Here is a 23,279-nt window from a genome sequence, read left to right as displayed (position 1 = left end):
ATTCCTGTGGTGTCGTCCACCTGATCAACACATGAAGGACTGAGGTTTATCAGAAAGGTGAGCGTCACTATATCAGCGCCCCCACAGGCTCACCCCAGGGTTACAGGTCATCTCCTCGCCGCTGTGATGCACTGGCTAGGTGCTCACCTTCCTCGGACACACCAGGGGCCTAACAGGGCGGAGAGGACTCCCCACACAGAGGATCACATGTGCTCCAGTCAGCCACAGGAGGCGCTGCTGAGCCAACAGGGTACCCATCTAACCCCCGTGCCTTCAAGTAGCAGTCACAGCGGCCCAACGGCAGCCCAGGCTGAGGTCTAACCACAAAACCCATTCAAACTCTGAACAAAGGCCAGTGTGATTGGATGTACTGTAGTGTCAGTCAGTGCTGTGTTAATGTACTGGGGTGCATTACAGACCATAATAAAATACAGACAAATCGGCTTGTATTTCACTTCACAAATTTATCACTACGACCATTCTGCCAACTCTGTTTCAGCCCAGAGTCAAACAAAACCGTAAAGAAGTGTTACTTAAAACTGTTTATTTTTCCCACTTTGAACACAAAGAAGTTAAAAAATACAATTTTGTCAACAAAGCTTCTCACATCAAGACCCACCTTGGTGAGACAGAGAAAGAGGGGAGATGAGATTTAATTTCAGGGAGAGAAAGTGGATTAACCCTCGAAACCCTAACCTTTGTCTGTTTACAACAGACTGTGCAGGTGAACTGCCTGTTGCCGAGGTTGATCTGTAGCCTGTGACTGAAGACCCCCACAGCCCCTGAAGGAGGGGGGTCTCAGGGACTGAACTGAGCCAGTTACTGTCCTTATGAGCCCAGATTCACACTGACCTTTAACCCCTGGCTGAAGACCTCCAGAGCCCCTGGGTTTGTACAGTCTCCAGGGTGTCTCGGACTCCACAGCGGAGTCACACTGTAGCTCTGATCTGCTGACCTTCAGCGCAGCCTGGTTTCACATCACTGTGACCAAAACACAACACACTGCTGTCTGGGAAGCCAGCGGGAGAGACCTGCAGTCGTCTCTGCGCTGGGCCCACAAGGAGCAGGACAACTGGAGTGAGATGGGCAGGCTGGGACAGCGAGGGCCTGCTCAGACAGCACACGGGCCCCCTCCTGTCTCAACATTACTAACCCTTTAGTTCTGGAGAGAGGAGGGAGGCGTTTTTAAACTAATAATCACGCAAGAGTCCATGTTGGTGTTCTGGGTTAGAGCTATAGCAGTTTTTACAAAGAGCAGGGAAGCTGTATGTCGCTAACCGAACAAAACATTGATGCACTGTACGAGAGTTGAAGAGCTGGAAGTCTCCCGAACACAGGGGCAGGCGAGATCCATGGCCTCTCCCTCTGAGGAACAGCTCCCCCTGCTGGCCAGAGCCGGGAGCTCACACCTGCATGACCGGCCGAGACTCCTTTGCCTGCAGGGCGACCCCCGAGCCAGAAAACCCCGTCCCACCCTGGAGAGAGGAGGACATTGGTCACTGTCTGCCACTGGTGTAGCCGTGGGGAGAGAGGAAGGAGAATGAAAAAGACGGTGGAAATGGGGAATGATGGGAATCCGGAAGAGGAATCCCAGAGGAATGCAAAAGGCAGAAATCCGTACAGGAGAGATTCGGAGAGACATTAGTCAACCACAGAGAGAGCTGAGGGAGTGAGGAGGTGAACCTCATTGAAAAAGATAAGTGTTGGCTTTCTTTGAATCCCTTGAAAGAACACAAACAAAGGTCAGTGTGATCGTGTCCAGGAGGGGTGAATCAGGGAGCTGTGGGCTGGGACAGATCCCTGACACAGAGGAAGGTCAGTGTGATCGTGTCCAGGAGGGGTGAATCAGGGAGCTGTGTGCTGGGACAGATCCCTGATCCTCTCTGCTCCGATATGATCCCTGAAGCAGCCAGACTTCTTCCTGCTTCATGCGTCTTACTAACAGGGCAAAGGGCAAGAGACGCAGTAGGTGAATTCGCAGGATAAACATTGCCCTCTGAGTGATCCTGAGATGGCCAGAGGCTTGCTGTGGATGGTAGCACTATCATTACCATGCAATGGGCATCCAAGCTCAACAGGGGGTCTCACTACTTACAGGAACAAACAAACGACAGCTTTTCCATTACAGACTGCCACCTGAGCTGTGACTGGCTTTCTGTTTCTCAGTTCTGGGGCTCAGCTCAGGAGAGGACACAAGACAAGCTGGTCCGTCAGGGTCAGTGTCACTAACTGGCCAATCGGGGCTCTGGAGTGATGCCAGCTTTAAGCCAGGAATGACTTTTTGGTGGCAGAGTGACGGTCTAGAATGACTTAAGAGTGAATGAAATCCACAAAGACAAAGACAAACACTATTTCTTAGTCTCACCCTCTGCAGCACAATGATGTCTTTTTCTGTCAGCTTAGCTCCACTCACTGGGTCAGTCATGTCCTTCCGAATCAGTTTTTCCACAGACTCCACTGTCACCACAGCGCCCCTGGGAGAGAGGGGTTAATACAGACACACTGACTGGACACTCCAGTACATTAACACTGCACTGAGAGAGAGAGGGGTTAATACAGACACAGTGACTGGACACTCCAGTACATTAACACTGCACTGAGAGAGAGAGGGGTTAATACAGACACACTGACTGGACACTCCAGTACATTAACACTGCACTGAGAGAGAGAGGGGTTAATACAGACACACTGACTGGACACTCCAGTACATGAACACTGCACTGAGAGAGAGAGGGGTTAATACAGACACACTGACTGGACACTCCAGTACATGAACACTGCACTGAGAGAGAGGGGTTAATACACACACACTGACTGGACACTCCAGTACATTAACACTGCACTGAGAGAGAGAGAGAGGGGTTAATACACACACACTGACTGGACACTCCAGTACATTAACACTGCACTGAGAGAGAGAGGGGTTAATACACACACACTGACTGCACACTCCAGTACATTAACACTGCACTGAGAGAGAGGGGTTCATACAGACACACTGACTGGACACTCCAGTACATTAACACTGCACTGAGAGAGAGAGGGGTTAATACACACACACTGACTGGACACTCCAGTACATTAACACTGCACTGAGAGAGAGAGGGGTTCATACAGACACACTGACTGGACACTCCAGTACATTAACACTGCACTGAGAGAGAGGGGTTAATACACACACACTGACTGGACACTCCAGTACATTAACACTGCACTGAGAGAGAGAGGGGTTCATACAGACACACTGACTGGACACTCCAGTACATCAGAACTGACAGAATAAAACTTCCAAGGCTGAGTGAAAAAGTCTTGACAAAATGGAACTCACAACTCAGATAAGAGAGATTTGACAAAAACAGCTGTAATAAAAAGAAGTGTTATAACTCTTGGCAACATGCCCATAGACCACTCATCCAGCAACACACAGCTGGGCCTGACCGTCTCCACATCACTGAAGAGGCACAAAGAGCTTTTCATGCAATAAAAAAAAACCTACCTGTTAAAATCACACCACTAGTTACAGCCAGGCTGAAAATCTGTGACTGCTTTATTCAAGCAACACTTCTGCTCTTAAGAGCAAGGTTCCATCGTGAGTTACAATTATAATTGTGATAAAAACAAAACTGGAATCTTGTACCTCAGCTGTTGCAGAAACAGACAGACCTTCGTGCTGCTGCAGTGTGTTAGCACTGAGGTCTGACTAAGAAACCGGCCCAGACCTGGAGAACAGACTCGTAACAGACTCCACTGCTATCAGGCCCCAAAAGAAGTTGGTCTGGGAAGAAACCCAGCACAGACTCAGCGACCACAGCCCCAGCAGACATGAAGGAGGCCAGGACAAGACAGGGTCTCATCTCAAGACCTTGACCACCTTTACAGCGATCAGTCAAGGGGGTATGCTAATCAGTAGCAACCAGTCTGAGACTAACTGGGGCTGAAGCCCCTGGACACGGGGACGAAGGCAGGTTGTTCCTTATGTCTAGAACCTGCTCTCTGGGAGGAGGGGGCAGTGACGATGTGACAGTCTTGCACACATCATGACCATTTCACCCATCTGCTTTGGCAGCACTGGGCACCAGTGGTCACGCCAAAAAACGACTCTCGAGAGCCTGAGTAGAAACTTCAGACAGAGCTGGCGGAGTAGGTGAGGGGGGCATTCAGAGCGACACGGGTTCGAAGGCCCAGGCAGAGGTCACTTACGAAGGGCGCAGCACAGCGCAGGGCACAGAGTTGCCCAGTGTGTCACGGGTCACAGCGCACACGTAGCGATCCTGCCGGGTCAGCAGGGCCACACGGTCTAGGGCCGGGTCCAGAGGAGTGAACCGGACCGACACCAGGTCGCTGAGCTTCAGGGGGCGGCCGGACATCGGGCACAGCACGGTTTTCACCTGAGAGAGAGATCGAGACGTCGTCAGAGTCAGCACAGTCCGAGAGATTTATCCATTTCCACCTGCAGTCCAAAGACAGGCTCAGGACCAGAGACACCGAGCAGGGAGACAGAGATGGAGATCAGAGAGAGATCAGAGGCTTCTTACTGGTTTCTTCAGAGTGGTGGGTTTGGCTTCAGGCGTGAGAGAGGGAATCCAGAAACTAGGCAGAGCAGAGGAACTGGCTGCTGCGTTACTGGCCGAGTTACTGGAACTGGACTCGCCTGTGGAGAAGGGGAGAGGAGACGGGAGTACACACACAGGAAGAGCACCACGCATACAACCATCTACAATAAACACACAGACACAGCGCACCTGCAGTCTGACCAGAACTGAAGGGGTTCAGAGGTTTGCTAACAATGCTGCCCTCTTTCTGAAGGAAGGACTTGACTTTGGAGTCTTCAGAAGCCCGAGAAAGAAGTTTCTCCTCACTGGCCTGAGCGCGTTTCTGTTTCTCATAGGCCTAAAAGAGAGAAAGAAGGGTTCATACACATACTGGGGTTAAAGCACCCCTGTTCTGGGTCACACTGTACCCCTACAGTCCAGAGATCGCCGGTCCAGTCTGGGTCACGCTGTACCCCTACAGTCCAGAGATCACTGGTCCAGTCTGGGTCACGCTGTACCCCTACAGTCCAGAGATCACTGCGTCCAGCCCCAGCTGCTGAGGTACCATGGAGGACATAACTGGCATTGGGAATAAAAAAAATCCATTGATCTTGACCACCTTCATCTTCTTTGCGATCTCGGTCTTCTGGTGCAGGATATACTCCAGTATGGCCTCTCTCTCGTACAGATACCCATCTGGCCTGCAGGACACGCAGAGGCAGGTAAAACAGGAGCAAACAGCCGCCCTCAGCCAGTTCCTCCATCTTTCTGAGATTCTAGGATTACACAATTCACTTTCTCCTGGACAATGTTCTGTCTCTTGGAAGAAAAATGAACTTTTTTCCCCAACTGCTTCCAGCTGCTCCTGCCAGATGTTGTTATAGGACCATATGCAGATGCTTGGCTGAGCTTTAACACGGGCAGGGGTTCAAACTGCAAGACAGCAGCAATCAATTGCTGTATTTTTTATTTAAATTAAATGAATAATCTTTTTAATGCTAATTAATGCTACTTTTATCTCAAACACTTTTCTCTCATAGAACATGGAGTATTTTACAACAGATGCCTATTGGGGATTATTCAACCTGTTGTGGACCCACAGCAGACCAGACTGCTCTGTAGTGGGAGTGTGACTGTCAGTCCCTGGCGTGTCCTCAGCGTGTTAAAGGCGTGTACGTGTACATACGTGACCACAGGATCCCGACAAGGCTGGAGCGACAGGCAGCAGCAGTCAAAATCTTTTATAGCATCTTTGCCCAGGCGAACGCTCTGAGTGCCGTAGCCAGAGGCAGCTGAAGAGACAGAGAAGATGTTTCAGTGACACCGGTTGGGCTCAAGGAAAGCCAACACAGGATGTAGACAGAGCAGTGACAGATCTGTCCAGTGTAACAGTATTCTTGACACACACACTCATTACTACATACAGACCTTACTCCCTGCCCTCTGACCCCTGACTCCCACGTCCTGCCCCAGCCCCTGACCTCTGACCCCTGCCCAGCCTCTCACCTGTGTCTTTCTTCTTCTCATGGTAGGTGTACACAGCTCCTGCTGTGCAGTTCTTCCCATGACGGGTCATCGTGATCTGAGGCCCAGAGAAGAAAGAGCTGTCACAACGTGACACACCTGCACGATTCTTCACCTACCCTCCGACACAGTGACACTAGAGCACAGACTGTCCCAGTCAACACTGCAGCGAGACACACACACACACCTGCCCTCTGACACTGTGACACTAAAGCACAGACTGTCCCAGTAAAACCAGTCAACACTACAGACACACACTCTTGCCGTGTGACCTTCAGTTATACAGAAAAGCCCAAGGAACCGGGCGGACAGGTCAGCAACACAACCGAGCGACATGAACGCCGAGCAGGGCTGCAGCGCGTCCCGGTTCCCATCTCCTGAGAGACCCTGCCCGGATAGCCGCACACACCCTCATCCCTAACACACAGACCGCCTGGAGCTGCTCTGGCTCAGGCACTGAACACAGAAAGCGGTTCATTCCAGTATCCGCCTTATATACATCAACACAAAATCATATCAACCTCTTATTGTCTGTAAACACCGTCTTGCCGGAACTGGTGCAGCACCGGATCTGCTCCGCGCTCAGGTGCAACTGCGGACGCTCGGACTAAGGTTCCGCCTCCGCTACAACCGCAACTAATAACCAGCCAGCGCTCCTGACACACACCTCTGTGCAACCGTCTGCTTTTACAACTGTACCCCTCCCAGCTGCAGCAGACCACAGACGCCTAAGAGATAAATATGGAATCAGAATGATAATACTATAATCCCTTAGTACATTAATATGTGCTTTTCAAGAAACTCGAGGTGCTCGTCATGCTCCGAGCTTCAGCCGTAAAGGAGCGGCGAATCGGAGCGCCGGGTGTTTTAGCCCAAGGCTGTTATATTTATTAATGGGGTAATTAATCGGCAGCTCCTCGCAGTGATAAAATCGTGACACTCGCAATGAAAGAGAAGCAGGAGGCGCGTTAAATGTTTCCGATATGAAACACGAAACCATTGCATCGCCTAAAAGCGGTTCGTGTCCATTAATACAAATGAACATCTTTTTGTGAGATTATTGAATTATTACCTATATAATAAACGCAGACAGTTATCAACTAAACTTTTCCGATTTCACGGTGAATGATAAAAAATTATTTCTTTTTGATAAATTACTATTCGCATATCCTACATTTTTTGTATGAATAAACTATTTTAATCTTTTTAAATATTCTTTGTATTATATATTATAATTTTATTTTAATATATAATTTCAGTCAAATGTTTTGTTATTAAAAAAATAAAACATTTAAATCTGTTCAGAGACAACTGGTATGATATAAAAATTAATATACTCACGACTATATGTGTCTTATATCATGAAATCGTATTTTATAGCATACCTGTACATTTTTAGGATTTAAAAAAAAAGCACAGCCAATCTTTTCCTATAAATTACGGCTGGGGGATTTCATAAACTGAAAATTCGCGAAACAGTAGAAAGAAGAAACACGTCGCCTCACAGTAACGCAGATTCTCGCTTGAGCTTCGCAGTTTTATGCCGACTGTGGAAACAGAGGTGAATTTACAAAAACCGTCCACAAGGCGGCGGCAGCGAGGTGCAATCCTCATGAGCGAACTGGAGAAAATGATCCGCGACCCCGACTTGGCAGAAGCGGGTAGAACATGGAGAGTATGTGAGAGTGCGGCAGTGTGTGTGTGTGTGAGTGGCAGTGGATGTGTGTGTGAGTGGCAGTGGATGTGTGTGTGTGTCGCAGTGGATGTGTGTGTGTGTGGCAGTGGGTGTGTGTGAGTGGCAGTGTGTGTGAGTGGCAGTGGGTGTGTGAGTGGCAGTGGATGTGTGTGTGAGTGTGTGGCAGTGTGTGTGTGTGTGAGTGGCAGTGGGGGTGTGTGTGGGTGGCAGTGGGGGTGTGTGTGGCAGTGGGTGTGTGAGTGGCAGTGTGTGTGTGTCGCAGTGGATGTGTGTGTGAGTGGCAGTGGGTGTGAGTGTGAGTGGGTGTGTGTGTGTGTGGCAGTGGGTGTGAGTGTGAGTGGGTGTGTGTGTGTGTGGCAGTGTGTGTGTGAGTGGCAGTGGGTGTGTGTGTGTGTGGCAGTGGGTGGGTGTGTGAGTGGCAGTGGGTGTGAGTGTGTTCAGGGTGGAGATTCAGGGATGGATCAGCTCCTTCTATAAATACCCCAGAGCTCCTCTCTGCCCCTGCTGTCCTGCTCTCAGGTTTCAGCAACGCTGCAGTCTGGCTGCAGAGCTCCGCGCAGCTGGCTGGGATCGAGGGTCTGTCTCCCAGAGAGGTGCTGTCAACGGCCTGCGGGTCATTTTTAGAGTTTTCCGATCAGCAGACCGCACACCCCTGCTCTCTCTGTGCAGCTCCTTTCCTCTTTCTCCACTTCAATGGCATGTTCACCAGTGGGAGGCTCACTGTGCCACAGCCTCAAGTAGCCTCTGGCCAGCAGTGTCCTCGGTTCTGGCACACTGCAGGACACAGCGAGACCCAGCACACACTGCTGTGATCAGCAGAACTCTAACATGCAGGACAGTTCTTACACCTGAACCACCTGACAGTTAACCTCCTGTATAATAAGACTGGACCTGAACCACTGGACCAGCTGTCCTGCTGGTCTAACAAAACTGGACCTGAACCCTGAACCACTGGACCAGCTGGTCTAACAAGACTGGACCTGAACCACTGGACCAGCTGTCCTCCTGGTCTAACAAGACTGGACCTGAACCCTGAAACACCGGACCAGCTGTCCTGCTGGTCTCACAAGACTGGACCTGAACCACTGGACCAGCTAGCTTTCAGAGAGCTTGCTGACAGTCACTACACACACTGACACAAATACAGGCTCTCTCTCAGTGACAGCTCTTCAGGCTGACAGATAAGGCGATAATTCAGAGGGAGTCAGGTTTCTCTGTCCAGCAGATTTCATGAGAATTATTCTTACACAAAGAGAAAGAGAAGCAAAATTGAGTGAACTGAGAGAGAGCTGGGGGAGAGACAAGGAGGGAGGGGTGAGCGAGGGGCGACACAGACCAGCACCGCTAACGACACACAGAACCGAGCCGTCTAGAACCGACACAGACCAGCACCGCTGATCGACACACAGAACCGAGCACAGAGTGACACAGACCAGCACCGCTGATCAACACACAGAACCGAGCACAGCGTGACACAGACCAGCACCGCTGATCGACACACAGAACCGAGCACAGAGTGACACAGACCAGCACCGCTGATCGACACACAGAACCGAGCACAGCGTGACACAGACCAGCACCGCTGATCAACACACAGAACCGAGCACAGAGTGACACAGACCAGCACCGCTAACAACACACAGAACCGAGCACAGCGTGACACAGACCAGCACCGCTGATCGACACACAGAACCGAGCACAGCGTGACACAGACCAGCACCGCTGATCAACACACAGAACCTAGCACAGAGTGACACAGACCAGCACCGCTAACAACACACAGAACCGAGCACAGCGTGACACAGACCAGCACCGCTGATCGACACACAGAACCGAGCCGTCTAGAACCGACACAGACCAGCACCGCTGATCAACACACAGAACCGAGCACAGCGTGACACAGACCAGCACCGCTGATCGACACGCAGAACCGAGCCGTCTAGAACCGACACAGACCAGCACCGCTGATCGACACACAGAACCGAGCACAGCGTGACACAGACCAGCACCGCTAACGACACACAGAACCGAGCCGCCCAGAACCGACACAGACCAGCACCGCTAACGGCACACAGAACCGAGCACAGCGTGACACAGACCAGCACCGCTGACCGACACACAGAACCGAGCTGTCCAGAACCGACACAGACCAGCACCGCTGATCGACACTCTGTCATTAGGCCATTAGGTGGTTCTGTCAGCAGTTAATTGATCCCAGGATGTTATCCAGCTGTTTTCTGAATGAAGCCAGGATATCAGGTTCAGCCACATGGCTGGACAGCTTGTTCCACACTCCCAGCTGAGCAGCACTCCTGATTGAGAGACACAGAATCCTGCTGATGACCTCTTTGGGATTTTCAATAATGTTTTGTGCTTTGATGTGAATTCACTGAGATTAATTGATTTTACCCTTGGCTTTACTATAATAAGCACTGCTTTTACCCTGATCTCACTGGGCTTTACTGCACTGTACTGTGTTATTACCCTGATGTCACCAGGCCGTGCTGCACTGTACTGTGCTTTTACCCTGATCTCACTGGGCTTTACTGCACTGTACTGTGTTTTTACCCTGATGTCACCAGGCCGTGCTGCACTGTACTGTGATTTACCCTGATGTCACCAGGCCGTGCTGCACTGTACTGTGATTTACCCTGGGTGACTTGACCGCTTGAGACCCGACCCAGGTGCACTAAGGAGAATCTGAGCAGATTACCCCAGGCTGGGGAAGGTCCTTGGCTCTGATTAATCTTAGAGATTGCCACTATTGGGACAGAGGCTTCTCATAGAGCATAGTGAGACCTAACTGAGAGGTTTAATCACTTTGTTGTGTTTGTGCTCTGATTTTACCGTATTTGACTAAATCATAATTTGCGTTCACAGTTAATGATCCTGTTAACTCTGACTCCTGTGGCTGTTTCATTGTCCTGCTCTTTCACCAAGCCTTCTCCACGCTGTGGTGTTGTGAGAACAAGACGACTCCTGTTCCCTGGGCGGGCGTGGGAGGGAAGAGGAGAGGGAAGGGGCTCAGGGACACGGAGACGCAGAAAGACAAGGACTGAGGAAGGAAGACGGATGGGACAGAGCTGCTGCTGAAGGTCATATTACGCTGGGCTTGTCCGGCAGTGTTTTCACACAGGCTTTAAATAAGCCAGCCAGCACTGCAGTGACACAGCCTGCTATTAAAACCCCCCATCCTGCCTCTCTCCACGCTCAAATATGGTCATCAGCACCCCCCCCCCCGCAGCCACTCCCCACCCCACGGCTGAACCCGAGCTTTTGATGAGTCGGGAGAAATGAAAATAAAGCGCCTTCTCTCCCCATGCCCAGCGGCCATTGGCCGGCCGCTCTGGGGAATCTCCATGTGTGGCCGTCAATCAGGCAGCGCCTGCCTCTCGGCTGCCCCGCCAACGCGCAGCTCCCTCAGTCCTGCTCCAGTCCCCCTGCGAGTCGGTCGAGGTTCCCAGCCGTTTGCCCGATTGGGAAACACAGCGACGCTCGAGTCACACAGGAAGCTCTCGTGACAGGAGGCTCCTCGGATGCTGGAATATCAAATTTGTGTCTGTTTTTTCTCAACGAGAAATTAGTGCAGGAGGCACAAGAGTGGGCTTTTTCTGGAGTTGGAATATTTGGGAAGTGACTGTGGGAGAACTCATCGTGGATTTCTGAGTTCCCCTTTTCTTTGCCCCCCTCCAGACCAACCCTTTTTTGGACGTGCGGTGGCCTGTGGCACTGCAGCTCCTCACAGTGACTCTTGTATTAGTCCTGGGAGAGCTCTGGGAGGTTTGCTGGCTGTGAGCCTGTGGAGGTGGGATCGTTTTCTCTCTCTTCCTCTCTTTTCATCTCCCAGCAATGGCCTCCTACAAGACTTGGCTGCTGGGGCTGCTGCTGGCTCTGTTGTGCTCCGTCCACACACCCACGGGTCCAGGAGTGAAAGCACAACGGCAGGGTGAAGACCACGAAAGCAACGGCGATGAGCATCACGTAGACCACGACGATGACGACCATGATGACGACAGTAAAGAGAACGACGATGACGATGACGATGATGATGACGACAAAGATGATGACGACGACGACGACGATGACGACAAAGATGATGATGACGATGACGACAACGATGATGATGACGACAGTGATGATGATGATGACGACGATGATGATGATGATGACAAAGATGACGATGATGATGACAAAGATGATGATGACGATGACGACGATGATGACAAAGACGATGATGATGATGATGACGATGATGATGATGATGACAAAGATGATGATGACGATGACGACGACGATGATGATGATGACGATGACGATGATGATGACAAAGATGACGATGACGATGACAAAGATGATGACGATGACGACGACGATGATGATGATGACAAAGATGATGACGACGATGACGATGACGATGATGATGACGATGATGACAATGATGACGACGACGACGACGATGATGATGATGACAAAGATGACGACGATGATGATGATGATGATGACGACGATGATGCCAAACATGAAGACGATGACGACGACGATGATGACGATGATGACGACGACGACGATGATGATGACGACGATGATGATGCCAAACATGAAGACGATGATGACGATGATGATGATGATGGCAAACATGAAGATGACGATGATGAGGACGACGATGATGATGATGATGATGATGAGGATGACGATGACGACGATGACGACGATGATGACGATGATGACAGTAAAGAGGACCACCACCATGATGATGATGATGATGACGATGAAGAAGGTAACTAACTGTTCTTAAACTCAGGTTAAGGCTGAACTAGGGATCACTTTGTGTTGTTTGTGACTGAAACCCCTTGAGCCCCTTATGCCCCTGTTGGCTGTCTCTGGACCCACACACCCAGCTCAGGTGTCTCTGAGTCCCCCACTCCCTCCAGCTCTCTCCCTTCAGCTCAAGAAATGCTCGACGCTCGGAGGCAACAAAGGGGCCATTTTCTCTGGCCCAGACGGGAGAGGTGAGCAGATCTGGATTACAAAGGTGTCTTTTCACTCTGGATCAGACTTTTTCTACAGGGATGAACTGGTGACAGCTGGGATGAACTGGGACTTTGCAAACAAAACACAAACATAAGAATCCTGTTATCTTTTAGAATTGGCAGATCAAATCTCTCTTCAAAAGTATTTCTCTTTTTCTAAGAGACATAGAAAAGGCTGCATGTTCATGTTTCTAACTGTATAAGAGGATGTTGGTGGAACATTTCTCCGACTGGAGTCGGCTGTGTCCCTCTTCATTTTGAGGATTAACTATTTATTTGGGAAAAAAAATAAAACACTAATAGGAAAAGGAATGTTAAAACAACAGATCAATTGAGCTGTGTGTTGTACAGGATGGAAATGGATTTTTTAAATTAAACACATCTCTTTGCTTAATGTCATTTGGTTTTGGATTAGCATGACTTATTTCTTTTTTCTTTTGGCTGCTTGTATGATGAATATATTTGTTCTGCACAAGACCAGTTCAGACCCTCTGCCTCTGTTCATTACCAGTTTCTCCACTAGGCTCAGTGGGCTGAGGGCTGTCAGTTCTCTTCCAGATCTCCTCTCTCTCTCACTCCTGCCACCTGAATTTTACTTTCCCTGCTCTGTGTCGGCCCAGCGTCTTGCTCAAAGCAGACTCCCCTCTCCCTGTCCATCCTCAATCTGCTTCCCTGCTCGTCCCTCAGCCCTTTACCGCCTCTCGGTGCCCCTCGGGGACAGGAATGGCTCAGACTGGACTGTAATAGAAACCGGTGTTCAGGCTGCCAGGTTTCACCACTCTGAAAAGAGCCTGAAACACTGTGGGCTGTCAGTGTGATTCCCATTGTACAGCGGTCTGACCCATTCCGTGTTCTGTCAGCTGTTTTCTGTGGTACAGAAGCCAGCAGTAGGGTCTGGAGACTACAAGCTTGCTTGTATGCTTGTGGCTGAAGTAGTATTTCACATTGTAGTAATGCCCTTGTGTGTTGTAGGTTTCTAGGGTCAAGCAGTGAACCCTGGAATGGATCAGCACTCTGTCCAGAGCTAGCCTGATCAGTACTTTCAAAGTACACCTGCCTTTACCTATAGAGATTCAGCTTATAAACCACAAAACTGTTCCCTTTTGGCCTTATAAAACACTCTTTAATTTGAATAAAGTGAAACTATAATCTCGATCTCTTCTGGGAAGCTGGAGCAGTGATGTTATTACACTGTGGTCTGTGCAGGTGTGATGTAGCTGATTTGTGTGCAGTTCCTGTCACAGTGCCTGTGGTTTTATTGGTTCTGTTGGCACCGTGTCTGAATTTATCTCTCTGAGGAGTTATGGAGCCAGGCACAGCTGACATTTGGTGGTGTGAAGTAGGTTAAAGAGGACAACTTAGAAGATGATACAAGCAATAGAGACAGTAACTGAATATACAAAGGAAAATCAATTTTAATGCCTCAAAATGCCCTACAAACCCAAAATATAAGAAGGGGTGAAAGTTCTGCATTGTCTCTGTTGCACCTGATCTAATGTTTTTCCTTATTTCTGTACATAGTGCATTAAATTGACATTATTTATGGAAATAAATTGTACTAACTCTTCGCGAATTTCACCTGAAACTCACAAACTCACGCCTGCAATGTGTGATCAGACAGACCTGCTTTTTCAATACCTGATATTAAAAAAAATGACAAAGCTGCTAACTGCCTCCCTCCAGCAGGGGTTCAGCAGTATTACTTTACCAATTTCAGTGTTGTTCAGTGCCCGTGTGTGACCTACCTGCCAGTAATACAAGTCATATTACAACCATGATGTTATTAATAAATGTGTTATTAACCCTTTCTGCAGTCTCCTGCATGAGGCCCATGTCTTGTTCTTTTTTACCACGACAGCTCAAACTGATTACCTAACTTTAGTCACACTGGAGTCTCACTCCACCTGTCATCTGACCTGTCTACTAAAATAAACGGTCTTTAATGAATTATTTAAATGTAACTTAAAAAATCAGATAGTAACCAACCCAAGCCAAAAGTGTATATATCCGGTATAAAACACAACTCTTGCACAAAGCCAGATCCCACCACCTGATGCAAGTACTGATTCAGCTCAGGAAACATGAGGTCACACCATGTGACTTTCTGAAACGGCCATTATAGCTTGTTAGAGACTGATTGTCCCTGGGTAAATTGCAGGACTGCAGAACTGCCAGTTCTTTATTTGTGCAGCTCCTGCTTCCCCACGAGTCCCCTGGCGATCCAGGTAACTTCAGGCTCTCAGATCACTCAGATAGCTGAGTCGGTTCTGTCTTAAGATCTTCAGAACGTTTGCCGTGAGTCTCTGAGGTCCCCAGCAGCCCAGCTGAATGACAGACCTTGTACGGGCTGCTTCTTCTCAGCTGTCCTCTTCCTCAAGTGGGCCAGTTACCTCCTCTCTCACCTGTGAAAGTTGATTGTTTTGTTAAAAGCCATCGATCCTGGTACACTTCCATTAGTTATTATTGTTTTTCCTTTGTGAATCTGATTCCGGTTCAGATCACTTTGCACAGTCCAGTCAAGTGAGAGAGAAGCACATCTGTCTCACCTCTGTGCCATCAGGCCAGACTGGATCTGTACCCTCTCAGTGCCCTGTCTGTATCTGTCAGAGGACTCAGTGACACACCTCCCGTCCCACAGGGTGATCAGTGAGAGAGTAGAGAGTAGAGGAGTTTCTTGCCATATGTACACGTTTATTGGGATTCTTAATTCTGATCTCTTGGGACAGACACCACAGGATGTAGACAGTACATTACAAACATAATAAATAATAACAACAGGAACAATACATGCTGTGAGACACTAAATATGTACTGTAGCAGTGAGAAAAGAAAACATGGCAGACCATGCAAAAAGTATGCAGATGTGTATTGAGTTGATCATCCCCTGTTCCACAGGATAACTGTTCACAGTTCAACACACTGCACAACTACACACATTCTGCAGGACTCCCTTGGGTCTGAAAACAACAGCTGTCTTGAAGAACTCTGGTGCTGTAGTGTCTTTAAAACATGGGACCAGGAGGCCGATTCCCAACCACAGGAACATGCAGAGCAGTCCGGCCCAGCCCGTGAAGAGAGGGGTTCTGTCCAGTCCGACTCGTGAAGAGAGAGGTTCTGACCAGCTTGTGAAGAGAGGGGTTCTGTCCAGTCTGACTCATGAAGAGAGGGGTTCTGACCAGCCCGTGAAGAGAATGTTTTGTCCAGTCTGACTCTGACCTAGCCCGAACCCGTCTTCGCATTGAAACTGTACCCGGTGGGCTCCTCAAGCTCCTTTGGTTGCTTCTAGTGAGTTGATCTCAGGACCTCATGCAGTTATTTCCTGAATGACGTCATTATTTACACAATCTATAGCTTGTTCCTGACCCCTACCACTCTTTGTGTAATGAGTGCAGTTCACTTCTCCTATTCCGTTCATTCCTGTAAAAGACAACAGGCTTTTTCAGGTTCCCATGCTGTGATGATAAAGAAAGCATTACTTAATTCATGCTCTCTGGTTTGTTTAAAACTACATTAGCATTGTCTGTTCTGTGATAAAGCAAGGACTTCACTAGGCTGCGGCTGATTGTGACCCCTTTTTGTAGATGATGATGACGATGATGACGATGACGAAGACGAAGACGAAGAGGAGGAAGAATACCAGGAAGGTTCACTCTGCAGTTACTGCTCTTTCTGTGAGGTAAGAGTCACTCCTCCAGGCCTCCATACTCATCCCAGAAAACTCAAAACCCAAGCCCATGAGCCTCCACACCCCCAGATCTCTGTCTCCCCAAAAATAGACCTACACCCCCAGATCTCTGTCTCCCAAACTCAAACCCACACCCCTAGATCTCTGTCTCCCCAAACACAGACCCACACCCCCCAATCTCTGTCTCCCAAACTCAAACCCACACCCCCCGATCTCTGTCTCCCCAAACACAGACCCACACCCCCCGATCTCTGTCTCCCAAACTCAAACCCACACCCCCCGATCTCTGTCTCCCAAACTCAAACCCACACCCCTAGATCTCTGTCTCCCCAAACACAGACCCACACCCCCCAATCTCTGTCTCCCCAAACACAGACCCACACCCCCCGATCTCTGTCTCCCAAACTCAAACCCACACCCCCCGATCTCTGTCTCCCCAAACTCAAACCCACACCCCCTGATCTCTGTCTCCCCAAACACAGACACACACCATGTTCTTTTTTACTCCTCCCTGTGTCTCTCCACCTCTCTCCCAGCACTGCGATGAGTGTGACAAGTGCCCGTGTGCCGAGGGGGACAAGTCGGAGCACTGTGAGCACTGCCATGTGAGTCTGCTCTCCCCCTCCCTCACCGCTGACAGCCACCAGCTCACCTCAGCTTCACCAGAGAGAAGCACAGCACAGCGCAGTAGAGCCCAGTGACATCAGGGTGAAAAAACAGCACAGCACAGTAGAGCCCAGTGAGATAAGGGTAAAAACACAGCACAGCGCAGTAGAGCCCAGTGAGATCAGGGTAAAAACACAGCACAGCGCAGTAGAGCCCAATGAGATCAGGGTGAAGATACAGTACAGTCCAGTGAGATCAGGATGAAAAAAACAGCACAGTGCAGTACAGTCCAGTGAGATCAGGGTGAAAGCACAGTACAGTGCAGTAAAACCCAATGAGATCAGGGTAAAACTGAAGGGTATAATCAAAGAATCACAGTGAATTCAACATTAAGGTACAACACAGTATTGTAAATCCCCAAGATACCACAGTCATGGTAAAAACACAGCAAAAGTGAAGTGAAACCTTAGTAAAAGCAAAATAATACATGATAATAATTATGCAGAATCATTTTGATGTCCCTTATTTATATATCCTGGTACTCTCACCAACAGTAAAAAGCTTATCAACTCATTTATATTTGGAGACACTGATTCTTCGTAGACTCTTATGGTAGGAGTATCTGTATTCCGATTATTACTATTATAACCAACTACTTAGAACAAGAAGTCATGAGCATATTTATTAAACTCTCCCCCCCTTCTCACTCTGCCTCTCTTTCCCAGGTGTGTAATTTCTGCAATGTCTGTCCAGTATGTGACACTGTCTGCAAGCCAGGTGAGTCAACAGGCAGAGTGCAGTCCTGGTTTCTGGGATACAGGGTATTCTGGGAAACCAGAGCTGGGCACTCAGGCTCTGTGTGTCTGAAGAGCTGTCAGAAAGCCTCTGAATTCTAGGAATTCTCTGGGAATGAGTTGGGAGGCCTCTATCAAACACAGAGCTGCTCTTTGGGGTGGTGGGTGGGACATAATCACTGACTCCAACATCGGCTGCTCTGGTCTGACCTGTCCTGTGCTCTCTGCCTCCCCAGGTGGATACGTCGATGAGCTCACTGGGACCCTCTATCAGTAAGCTTTTGACTCTTTCCTCTCTAACACTCTTCTTATGCAAGTTTACTATGATTTTTGAAATAGTTTTAAAATCACATTAAGGTGTAGTAAAGCATGGTGAAATCACAGTAAATTGTAGTAAACAGGACAAGGCAGGCAGAGAGTTATGTGTCAGCATTCAGATCTCTGTTTTCATGAAGAAGCACAGGAAAAGCGCTGATACTTCTGAGAAAGCTCCCGTCAAACTCACAGGAGGAACCCGAATGCCTGGAAAAGCTGGTTTGGGATGTCAGATGTAATGATTAAGGATATCTGTTGCCACACAGTCTTCAGTGTGTGACTGTGCCTGAGCAGCTTGGGTGAAGTCTCTCAGGTGGGGTCACTGGTGCAGAATGATCACTGTGTGTCTCTCAGGTGGGGTCACTGGTTCAGAATGATCACTGTGTGTCTCCCAGGTGGGGTCACTGGTTCAGAATGATCCCTGTGTGTCTCTCAGGTGGGGTCACTGGTGCAGAATGATCGCTGTGTGTCTCCCAGGTGGGGTTACTGGAGCAGAATGATCACTGTGTGTCTCCCAGGTGGGGTTACTGGTGCAGAATGATCGCTGTGTGTCTCCCAGGTGGGGTCACTGGTGCAGAATGATCACTGTGTGTCTCCCAGGTGGGGTCACTGGTTCAGAATGATCACTGTGTGTCTCCCAGGTGAGACTACTGGTGCAGAATGATTAATGTGTGTCTCCCAGGCTGGGTTACTGGTGCAGAATGATCACCGTGTGTTTCTCACGTCTGGTTGCTGCTGCAGAATGATCACTGTGTGTCTCCCAGGTGGGGTTACTGGAGCAGAATGATCACTGTGTGTCTCCCAGGTGGGGTTACTGGTGCAGAATGATCACTGTGTGTCTCCCAGGTGGGGTTACTGGTGCAGAATGATCACTGTGTGTCTCCCAGGTGGGGTTACTGGTGCAGAATGATCACTGTGTGTCTCCCAGGTGGGGCTGCTCTTCAGTGGGGCATGAAGTGGGTCTCCTCCTGTGTGTGAATCTCTTTAGGGTCTTTATGAGGAAAAGCAAGAGAAAAATCCAAACCTTGTGACCTTTGTTATTCTTCTCAACGAGCTCCCTTCCACTGCTGACGGTCCGCTCCTCTCTTGCAGGACGGTAGCGAATGTCTTTGACGAGCCTGGAAACTGAGACTGCCACTGTGTGGCCGGAGGAGGCACTGCAGGAGAGATGTTTGGGGCAGGTGGGGGGGAGGGGGGTCAATCGGAGTGAAAGAAATAAAAGAGAGAAACAAGATCTTATTCCTGAATGACAGAGTCATGAATGAGAAGAGAAGGGAAAGCAGATCTCGTTAATATGAAATCCAGGCCGAATCCTCTATAGAAGAGCTGCTTTCATGAGGTCCCACGGAAAATAGACACTCTCCGTGTCACACAGAAGACATATTCCATTGAAGGAAAGACAGGAGAAACTGTTTCTACAGATCTCAATAATAAAATAAAAATACGAATATGAGTTAACCGACGAGCACTAGAGCTCCATGAGTTAGATGGTTGTACTGGGATTAAACCTGTGTGGCCGTGAGTCTCTGCTGCCCCCCTGTGGTGACGTGTGGTGCTGGCCTGACTCCTGGGAACTGGCTTCCAGGAGCTGCAGAGGAAGTAAATATCCGCCACACCTCCGCTTGGCGGGGCAGCCCCACACGTGGACAGCCGTGTTTTTTTTACTCTGGCTGCAACTTGCCCTGTTCCAGGAATCCCTCAGCACAGGGTAAATAATTAAGAGCTTCTCACGAGGCAGAGAGACCCCGGCGTGCAGCTGGGCGGGGCGCAGCAGTGGGCCGGACGCCCACGGCGCCTCGCTCGCCGCGCACCGCAGGGAGACAGCCGGCTCCCCGGCGGTTTGTCCTCAAGGTGCAGCTCCTGCCAGGCGTGCACACACAGACACACCTCTGTACTGATATCCACAGCCCTGGTCGAGCGGGGGCGAGCAGGGGTGTCTCTGCACGCAGGGAGACGAGCCTCAGCTCCCCCCACGCGACACTGATTAACGCACCACTGTCCAGTTGTCCAGTTGTCCCCACTGGGGAGGGGGATCTCTACGGGGACAGGTAAGTGCTGTGAAGGAGCAACTGATTACCCTACGACCCCTGTCGGCTCACCCACAGGAGACACTGGGGGCTGCTGTAGAAAAGTAACATTGTAAACCTTCAGCTACCAACGTCACGTCACACGTGTTCAGGGGAATTCCTCCTCGCTGTCGCTCACACGGCGTCCCCCTCGCCGCTGCAGCAGAGGCAGCTGTGTTACTGAGACAGAGGGACAGTCAGGTAGTCCTGACTTGACTTAGCACATCTGTAGCAAAGAGATGGTATTTGTGCACTGCTCTGGGGAGCTCAGCTGGGGTTTCACTGGCTGCGGTCCTCGCCTGCCCGTGTCGCAATCAGGGCGAGTCTGGGGGCGGCGGGAGCAACAGACCTTGGCGAGACGAGACGGAACACGCTTTGTGGAAGTTTTCACACCAGCTGGTCCAGGGTGAAACACAGCAGACAAAGCAGAAAAAGCAATAAAACACCACAATAATAGCTGTATCTAAAAGTACATTTTTTTGCTGGACCGTGGAGACCCAGCGAGGTTCTGCAGGTAGAGAACACGATTCTGCATGTTGCCTGCCTGCTGTGACACGCACACGCTGTGGGAGAGCGCGGGTCAGGTTACACAGAGCGCTGCCTGTTCTCCCAGCTCAGCACGGCCTGACAGACACCGTTCACACCCGAGCAGCTCTTCTGTCCTCGGGCTGCAGGCCAGACCGCAGCGAGCAGGAAATGCGCCTTGTGTTTCAGCCTGGTAATCTAAACATGCTATTGTTCAGTTCCTGGAAGCCGCTGGCATCAGGTTATACAGCCGGACTGCAGCGCACAAAGGACTGGATTTCTGCACCGCAGTTAAAACAGGGCGGAGGCCAGCTCCTTTCTTAGCGTTCCCACGGTTTGAGATATGGCACACAAAATGATAATTTATTACTGGAATCCACCAAAATCCAGGGGGAGAAACTGTATGTAAACTGAGTGAAATTGTCCTCTCCAGTTAATTAAAGTCACTCTCTTGTGTCCTCTGGGACATCCTGCAGCCACAGTGAGGCTCTCCTGGGGTCTGTGAGCAGAGCCAGAGTTACTTCAAAGAGCTGTTGGTTTATCTAAGAAATCTCCACACCTGAAGTTGCATTTACTCAGATCACAAGGTGAAGTTTGGGCTTAGCCAACAGCTGACAGCAACCAAACCCATTTCACACAGCATGGCTTCTTGGCCAACAGCCTGTCCGCCTATAACAAACATGCAAGACACATCTGAACACTATAATATGGGTGTGCCTTCATCCAGGACCTTATTAGCTTGTTGATAAAAGCAGAACCATTTTCTGATTTCCTGTCCGATTATTCTGACACCCCTGGGGAAATACTCTCTTGTGGGGTCACCCCAGGGTCCAGGGACAGCTGACCAGCTGCCAGGCCAGTGGGCTTCATATGGACGAACTGCTGATGGCAAGTATCTAGACCCTAAAACTAACAACTGGCACAGTATAAAGAGGATGGCGCTATCACAATCCTCATCTTGAGCAACTTAATGATACAAGTAAAATACTGCTAATAAAAGTCATGTGCAGAGTGAAATGATAAGCCTTTCTTGAACACCTGTCCAGCCCTGGTGCTGAAGGGCTCTGCTGTTTTACAAAGTCATTGCAGACCTGCAGGACCAGGACTGGAATCCCCTGTCCTAGAGCCAGGACCCTGCCTGGAGCTCTGACTGGGTCATGAAGGAGTGGAGACCTGCAAACACACAGACCTCAAGGACCAGGACTGGACACCTCCTGCTTACATGTACAGAAACTTCACACTGGTGCCAGTGTTTCTGTGTGCAGCTGCAGAGGTCTCTGTGGAAGAGACAGTTCTCCTGCCTGAACTCAGCCCATCCCTGTGGAGTCTGTACTGCTGCTTGCTGGGATTAATCTATGGTCTGTGAACTGAATGTGGGAGCCAGTCATTTTATCCACAGCTGCACTGACTTTTACATTGGGGTTACCAGTCGATTCTGAGAGCAGTGGAGTCTCCCGGTGTGGCGGCTGCAGATCTATTCACACCCCTTCCTGCTGCTTTCCCTCTTCCTCAGAAAGACAGGCGGGTTCTCTTCAGCGTCTAGTGTTTCATGTCCATGTCCAGACCTGAGGATGGGCGGGAGGGCCTGCCTACAGCGAAGGAACCTTTCACACAGAGAGGAGGGAGTGTCAGCGAGGAATGCTGCACCCTGATTGCTGCCTGCACACAGCTTGTGTACAGCGGTGCAGGAAGTGTGCACACAGTGCGTTTATATTGAATCTACCTGCAGGGGAAATAAAATCATTCAAAAGAGCCTCTGAAGAGCTTAATTAGGGCTGGTATACAATGGCTGTCCCCAGCTGTTCTCTGTTCCGGGACACAGACTGCTGATGAACTCAAGATTAGAAGAACAGAAATGATTAAATTCTTAATAAAGAAATTCTTATTGATTTTTAATCCACCCAATGCAATACATGTGGTTGTAGTAGTGCCAGTACGAGCAGGAGTGTGGAGGAGGTGATCAGTACTGTAGATCTCCAGGTGTCAGTGTGAACAGGAGTGTAGAGGAGGTGATCAGTAGACTAGATCTCCAGGTGTCAGTGTGAACAGGAGTGTGGAGGAGGTGATCAGTAGACTAGATCTCCAGGTGTCAGTGTGAACAGGAGTGTGGAGGAGGTGATCAGTACTGTAGATCTCCAGGTGTCAGTGTGAACAGGAGTGTGGAGGAGGTGATCAGTAGACTAGATCTCCAGGTGTCAGTGTGAACAGGAATGTGGGGGATGAGATAAGAACATTGTTTCTATTTAAACATTTGTATTTTGTTTTCGGTGGTTTAAAAATACATTTGTATTCACAAAAAGCAGACATGGAAGAAAAATGTAAAATACCTTCCAGCAGTGCGTCATTAAACAGCCTAGCACAATGGATTGTCAAAATTCTGATTTATGCTCAGATATAATGTGTCTGGGATCGAGACGATCTTCGTTCAAAGACACTCAGCACGTCTGTGCGTTCTGCTCGGCAAAGTCTGTTCCAGTCAACACATGAAGCCGGGACACTGTAGGTG

At 49.5% G+C, this 23,279-nt stretch overlaps 2 protein-coding genes across 2 annotated transcripts; one reads left to right on the top strand and one right to left on the bottom strand.

Annotated features, from left to right (window-relative positions):
* Nucleotides 1-529: 529 nt before the first annotated feature.
* On the bottom strand, nucleotides 530-6,704 carry nosip (nitric oxide synthase interacting protein). The gene is made up of 9 exons (XM_088923519.1): nucleotides 6,578-6,704; nucleotides 6,039-6,114; nucleotides 5,719-5,824; nucleotides 5,152-5,233; nucleotides 4,743-4,890; nucleotides 4,536-4,651; nucleotides 4,201-4,388; nucleotides 2,366-2,474; nucleotides 530-1,475 (listed from the first exon to the last, which is right to left on the bottom strand). Exons 2-9 carry the CDS (start codon nucleotides 6,106-6,108, stop codon nucleotides 1,404-1,406), a joined length of 891 nt encoding a protein of 296 aa, XP_088779645.1. The 5' UTR covers nucleotides 6,109-6,114; nucleotides 6,578-6,704; the 3' UTR covers nucleotides 530-1,403.
* A 4,710-nt stretch (nucleotides 6,705-11,414) lies between these two features.
* LOC148828909 (uncharacterized) lies at nucleotides 11,415-19,421 on the top strand. Its single transcript, XM_088924380.1, has 6 exons — nucleotides 11,415-12,529; nucleotides 16,364-16,458; nucleotides 17,004-17,072; nucleotides 17,799-17,850; nucleotides 18,104-18,140; nucleotides 19,275-19,421. Exons 1-6 carry the CDS (start codon nucleotides 11,602-11,604, stop codon nucleotides 19,309-19,311), a joined length of 1,218 nt encoding a protein of 405 aa, XP_088780506.1. The 5' UTR covers nucleotides 11,415-11,601; the 3' UTR covers nucleotides 19,312-19,421.
* Nucleotides 19,422-23,279: the final 3,858 nt, after the last annotated feature.

This window comes from Atractosteus spatula, chromosome 8 (assembly GCF_055471065.1).
Source record: "Atractosteus spatula isolate fAtrSpa1 chromosome 8, fAtrSpa1.hap1, whole genome shotgun sequence".
In the NCBI taxonomy this organism is placed as follows: Eukaryota; Metazoa; Chordata; class Actinopteri; order Semionotiformes; family Lepisosteidae; genus Atractosteus; species Atractosteus spatula.
Note: the sequence above shows the minus strand (reverse complement) of the source record. Positions and strands in the feature narration are given on the sequence as shown.